Here is a 6,763-nt window from a genome sequence, read left to right as displayed (position 1 = left end):
TACATAAAGCAGATAACTCTACGTCTTTGTTGTACTAATACCTCTTCTAGTACAAGTAAATTAATGAAAAGGCAATAGCTGTGTCCTGCTATGTTGGGGGCACCATCACTGTAACAGGAAATACATTTATGCACTTGTTTGAGGTTTCTTCCCCTGCACTGGTCTTGCTGGTGCTCGAATGCTGGGACCGACTGGAGTCTCAAACAGGTCCTGCCTCACGGAATAACTGTTCCCTCCCATACACATTGCAAGTTCCCTATCCTCCTCTTCTTTCTCTTCCCCCTCTCCCTGGCTGTTTATGCCAGGTGCCTGTATCTCAGGCTCCTCTGAGGTATCCACTGTGGTCTGAAAGGTGGTGGTGGGATCTCCGCCAAGTATAGCATACAGATCTTTGTAAAGTGTCAAGTCTGCAGCTTGGCACCAGATCAACTTCTGGCCGCCCTGGCCTTCTGGTATGCCTGCTGCAGTTCCTTTGCTTTCATGCAGCACCGCTGTTCAGCCCTGTCAACCCCTTCTCCTGCATCCCCCAGTGCAATCTGTTCATAGATGTTCACATTTCTGTTGCTGGTCTGTAGATGTGCTGGCAAAGCCTCTTCTCCCTACAGGCACAGGATACCTGTGGGGGGGCCGGGGTCCTATCAGCTCCTCCACAGGCCCAGCTTCACGTCCTTCAATGTCTTTCTCTCCCCCCCCCCTCGGCCCCCAGCAGACACCCAAGGGGTTCTTGGAGCAAACAAACCAAAGAAAAGTCCTCTCCCCTCATTCTTCCCTGTTAGGAGAGGGGAGTCCATGGGAAATTGAAAAGAAACAAGATTGACCTGAACTCAGGCAGTCTTCCTGGGTCAGCTCTTAGGGCTTAGTCTACACAAGGTCCACCTTCAGCCCCTCCTCATGGGGCATGCTGCCCTGAGGCTGGGTAGTACAGCTTCGGAAACAGTGAGGCTTGTTGGTCTCTCTCTCTCTCAGGTCTAGTCTACACTGGCAATGTTAAAGCGCTGGCTTGGCTTGTGTAGTCACAGCAGAGAGCTAGGAGAGAGCTCTCCCAGTGCTCTGAAAAACCCACCTCCATGAGGGACCTAGCTAGTGCACTGTCTACACTGGTATTTTACAGTGCTGAAAATTGCTGCGCTCAGGGGGGTGTTTTTTCACACCCTCCCCCCGAGCAAGAAAGTTGCAGCACTGTAAAGTATCAGTGCAGACAAGCCCTTAGAGAGCCCCTATCAGCAGTCTGAGGCAGGGCAGCCTCCTCCCTGGTCATCACCCCTTCCTGTGGCAAGTTTTCCCTTTTAAGTTCCCCCGTCCAGGCAGAACAAGCTTTGAAAGTGTGCCTGGTTAGTGTTGAACTGGCCCAGAGGTGCTCATTAGTCTCTTCTCTGTCAGTGTGATGGTGTGCCCCAGCCCCTTCACAAGATCCCATGCATGTAGCCAGCATGGGCAGCTGTGCAAACAATGGAGAACTGCTAGATGTGCTTGTCAAACTGGACAATCAGGAAAAGGGATTTAAAAAATTCAGTGCTTTAAAGGTGGGGGTGCCTTCTAGTATCCATGACTCCTGGGCAGTGGAGTTCACAATTGTGGCCAGAGCGGTCAGTGTTGTTAGGCGTTGTGGGACAGCTGCTGGAGGACTGTTAGGGTCCAGTATAGGTAATGCAGTGTTTACATTCATGCTGAATCAACCTCAACACATCAACCATGGTTCAATGCCATTCAGGGAGGTGGACTGACTGCATCGCTGTAATGGGGTGCTTACATTGGTGGGAAACAAATTTAAGTGTAGACACAGGAACAACTATGTTGACACAAGATGGCTCATGTTGACCTAACTTTGTAATGTAGACCAGGGCTAAATTACTTGGGGTAAACATTTCAGAAATACCTAAGTGCTTGAGAAAACAGCCTGTGTCCAAAAGGAGGATTTAGGCACCTGAAGATGAAGACAGGTGCTGGTGTGATTTTCAAAAGCAAGAAGGCAGTCATGAAGACAGAAAAGAAATGACTTCCATGGAAGTTAGGCACTTAAGCCCTTTCAAAATCCCACCAGCCACCCATCTGTATCTGTAGGTGTCTAAATACCTTTAAAAATCTCACCCATTGTGACTGGACATCCTGTCACACCTTTATAGCAACTTTCTTGATTGCATTTTACAAACAAGGTAGGCATGTATCATCCCATTTTACAGATGTGGAAACCAAGACACAGAGGTTTAAGCAACCTTGTTTGAGGTCACAAAGGGGGTCATCACTGAAGCTGAGATCAGAGTGCAGGAGTTTCCAGCTCTCTGGTCGTGAGCTCAGGCTACTAGTCCACACTTTTAAAATCTGTGCAGCATAGCAGCTTCAGTGGGAGTTGCACAGCTCAAGTAAATAAGACTTTTACTTTTATTCCATACCTGAGCATGAAGCAGGGCTACACCTCAAGGATTTGCCCAAGCTCTAAGCAAAGGCAAGTGCCTAAGATGCCATGAGAAATTTGCACAGAAGAGACTTCTGGGGTCCATCATGGCCCTTAGAGACTGGCAGGGGTTTGGGGCAGCAAGAAACTTTCAATGAGAATTGGCTTTTTTAAGCCAGCCAAATGGGTGAGCAGTTAGCTGCACCTTTTTCCATGCAAACCCAAGAACTGCATTCCAAGAACAAGAGTATGTTTAGGCCAGCCAGCCCTAGCCACTCCCATGAGCTCTATGCTTATCTGGCTGCACAAAATGGCTAGCCTTGCAATCAGAGATGCAGGTATTTCATGAGAAGACAAGAGTGATAACCACAGTGCCCTGTCTCGCTTCCAATACAGGAAGTTGCATTGTCTACCTCAATCCTAGTATAGTGCAAACCCTAGCAGCACCAACCTCAAAAGCCATCTCTGCTAGATCCCCAGACCCACAAGCCCCACTCCTTCCATATTTTCAGATGTTGCAACTTTTTGCACATTTGGCTGACCAAAGAGAGGCAAATGATCTAAGCCAGAAGCAAGCCTGAATTAGTTTTATCCTTCTTGCTTTATTGTCTAATAAATTGGTACAGGAGCTAGTCATGTTGCTTAAAAGTAATGGATAACTTCAAATGGAGTCCTTCCCAGATGTCTTGCATCTTGCACTGAAAGACACTTGTCTGATATTTGAATACATTAATAGAAACTTAAATAACAGAATCAGCTAAGATCTGACCTATCTTACAAGTGACCAGTTATACGAACCATTTTTCGCTGCAATTGTGGGAGTAGGAGGAGTTACATCAATGAAGAACTCAACATCCCAATGCCTTCAGTGCACTAGAAGTCACTGCAATGTGGTTTTAAGGACATAAAAACAATGCAATATACCATATGGCAACTTATGCACCTTATCTACTGTGATTTAAAGATGTATGGTTTTATGAACTCCTCGGTCCCCAATAAGTCAGTAAAATAGATTGTATCCCAAAAGGGTTAAAATTAGCTCACCCAATTACTACATTTGTCTATCATAGCTTGTGATCTCTTATCTTTAAAGGGATCCATATTGTTTTAATATCTTCCCAGTGAAAGTGACATGGGCACATCACATATCCTAAAGCAGAGACCTTCCCAGAAAATCTACTCAAGGTCCTCCCATTGAGTTGGAAATAGGAGTTTCTTTGAAACTGATACAGCAGTAAGTAGGTTTTGTAGGTTAATCATGGCTTCCAACTATGTGTACACAGATTTTTGTTTTGCTTTTTATGGGGAGAAAGGGGGAGAGGAAGACAAAATATACTTTTTTTAGTAATCAATTTTAAGAGAAAAAGAATATTGTACAACCATAAGTATCTAGTTTCTCTTATTTCTTAGCTAAGAAGCATGTGTTCAGAGCTTTGATGCTGATTAGCAAAATGGAAAGGACTCAAAACTAGTTTTTTTGTTTCAAATGTAGGATCACAGAAATAAAGTTGGCCCTAAGTATTTATCTTCAGAATGTTTCACCTCGGTACAGGAATTTGATGCAGATGCAGTTAAAGATCATATTCCTGAATACGATATTGTTGCTTTTTTTCTCCTTGCCAAAGTGTAACAAAATGAGACTAGCTCAATAGCCTGGAAGCTGTAGGATACACCGCAGCAAGGAACACTCCAATTCAGAAGCAATGCTGCAACTCTGTCACTTTGCAACTAAAAGAACACAAGATAGGGCGGGGACATGGGAAAATGTCAATTGGCTGCAAGAGTCACTCCTGCCTGCCAAGCTATTGATTTTCTTGAGCATCCATAATTAACATGCCTTACAGCACTGCAACCTCACCCATGCAGAAGGGAGGGGAAATAACAGTCTCTGGAAAGGGGAAGCAGAGAGAATGTTCTCAGGACACTGCCTGGACTGCCTTTCATAGAATCGTAGGCCTGGTCTACACTGGGGGGGGGGGGGGGGAGAGAAATCGATCTAAGATAGGCAACTTCATCTACAAGAATAGCATAGCTGAAGTCGATGCATCTTAGATTGTCGCGGCTCCCCACTTGACTTTGCTTCCGCCTCTCGCCGAGCTGGAGTTCAGCAGTTGATGGGAGAGCGATCGGGGATTGATTTATCGTGTCTACACTACACGCGATAAATCAAGCCCTGACAGATCAATTGCTACCCACTGATCTGGCGGGTAGTGTAGACATACCCAAAGAATATCAGGGTTGGAAGGGACCTGAGGAGGTCATCTAGTCCAACCCCCTGCTCAAAGCAGGACCAATCCCTAGACAGATTTTTGCCCCAGATCCCTAAATGGCCCTGTAACCGGGTCCTTTCCTGGGCCGCCCCCCCTTTCTGAGCTCTGTGCTCCCTCAATAAAGCACTGTGAGGCTTTTCTTGCTGCAGCACCCGTGGCTTTTATTTACATACAGTTCCCACCACCAGCGATACTATTTACAAATACACACAGGTCTTCCTATCTCCTCTGTTACAGGGAGTCTCCCTTCAGCCTGGAGACTGTCCCTTCCCTGGCCATTCCCCCTTTGCACTGGCTGCCAGCCAGCCTTTATAGCTCTTCCCCTAGCAGGCCCACAGGTGCAGCCAGTTCCAGAGGCCAGGCACCAGACTTCTCCCCAGCCCCAATCTATTTCTCCTGATTGGGGCTGGCTGAGCAGGGGCTAATTAGGTGCCTTTGCACCAGCACCCTGCTACAGGCCCCCTCTCTAGTGGGAGAGAGACCATATTTTGGGGGCAAAGCAGCAGCAAGATTAACTAATGTAACTATTAAAGAGCAGTTACATAGTAGGCATTGGCTTCTGATGCTGGAACTTATGCTCATTCTTGGTAATGACCTATGCACCACACACCATAGGTTAAAAAAAGTAGCCACTTCTTCAAACACATCTGAATGTGAACCCAGTGATCTTAATTGAGTAAGACTGACAGAGAATAGACATGAAAGATTCAAGCACTGCTTTGGTATTTTATGAAACATCTGTGACATTCACACATTCAAATTAACATCAGCAGCAAGATCTTCCATTATTGATCTATTTTTGAAACACACAACATATGCATTCAGTAGTCACCTATGTATCTTCTGGGAATACACATAAGCGAAGTCTAGCTCTTTCTCTTATGTGGTTCTTTCCCATCATGAAGAAGCCCCTCCTCAAAAGGGCTGCTACACAGCCATAAAACTGGAGTAACTCCAAAAAGTTAATTAAAATTTTCACCTGTGTAACAAAACAGAATCTAGCCCAGAAAAAAAATATATATATATATACACACACACAATATATATATTAAATATGCTATTAGCCTGAGAAAATTGATCTGCTGGAATTTCATTTTGTAATCCCATAGTGGATTACACCAATAACAATTTCATCAAAAATTCTTTGCAAGGCCTGGCATTACTTGCTATATCTTATTATTAAGGTAAACGTTCCTCAAAAGAACAGTCTGATTTGAATCGCTCTCTGATTCATTGTGACATCCTATTTGCTGGCTGCAGTTAGAGGAGTCAAAACAAAAACAAAAATTCAAACACACTTATTTTTTTTTTCTTGTCTTTATTGATTTAGGCTTCGGAGATACAGCCCAAAAGAGTGCATCTGTAGAAAATCACCATACATGCTATAGATACAGCACTGTCGTATGTTCAGAATCTTAAGCCTTCAACAAATCACAGAGAGAACATTCAAACTAATGTTTTTTGGCAGAGCAGACTGTGAATAGAGAGGACATGGGGAAGGAACTTTTTTGCTTTGAAGAGAAACATTTCAAACAGGAATGAAGAGCCTCTGCAGCCCTAGTCACCAAGTAAAAATTGTTACAAAGATTTGACAGTTCATTTAAGATAGCCATGTTTAATCTAGTGTACTATTGGAAACTTCATGTGGAATGTCGAGGGGGTGATGAGGCTGTGTTCTAGTTACAGGTACAATCCTGTTGTCAGCACCCTGTATGCCATTGAGATGGTAACTGCATACCCAGCTGCCCAAGACAAGCCTCTGCTGGGCTGGGGGAGAGGTGTCAAATACGCAATAGTGTGAAAGATTCTAGCCCCAACGAAGATCCTGAAGTGCAGCAAGGCTGTGGACAGAGCAGGGCCACTCAGGGCATAGAGCAGACCAATGCCAATAAACGGGACAATGTTTTCAAGGTCATTCAGGTGGCCTCTGGGGAAAGAAAGTTGTACAGAATAAAGCATTGGTTTAAAAAAAGACTTAAAGTTCTACTGCATCTTCAAAGCAGTGCTAACAATTAAGGACCAGATTAACACACATTTATCTTTATGTACCATCAGTGGTTCTCAAGCTTTTGTACTGGTGATCCCTTTCACATAGCAACCT

General features: G+C 44.6%; 1 protein-coding gene across 3 annotated transcripts in view; it reads right to left on the bottom strand.

Annotated features, from left to right (window-relative positions):
* Positions 1-5,957: 5,957 nt before the first annotated feature.
* MGST1 (microsomal glutathione S-transferase 1) overlaps positions 5,958-6,763 on the bottom strand; it is a 28,625-nt gene continuing 27,819 nt past the window's right edge. For all 3 annotated transcript variants that reach the window (XM_044992556.1, XM_044992563.1, XM_044992571.1), the window contains exon 4: positions 5,958-6,589. In XM_044992556.1, coding sequence (XP_044848491.1) covers positions 6,343-6,589 — 247 coding nt within the window. In that variant the 3' untranslated portion in view covers positions 5,958-6,342. The remainder of the gene's footprint in view (positions 6,590-6,763) is intronic.

Source organism: Mauremys mutica, chromosome 1, assembly GCF_020497125.1.
Source record: "Mauremys mutica isolate MM-2020 ecotype Southern chromosome 1, ASM2049712v1, whole genome shotgun sequence".
Lineage (NCBI taxonomy): Eukaryota > Metazoa > Chordata > Testudines > Geoemydidae > Mauremys > Mauremys mutica.
Note: the sequence above shows the minus strand (reverse complement) of the source record. Positions and strands in the feature narration are given on the sequence as shown.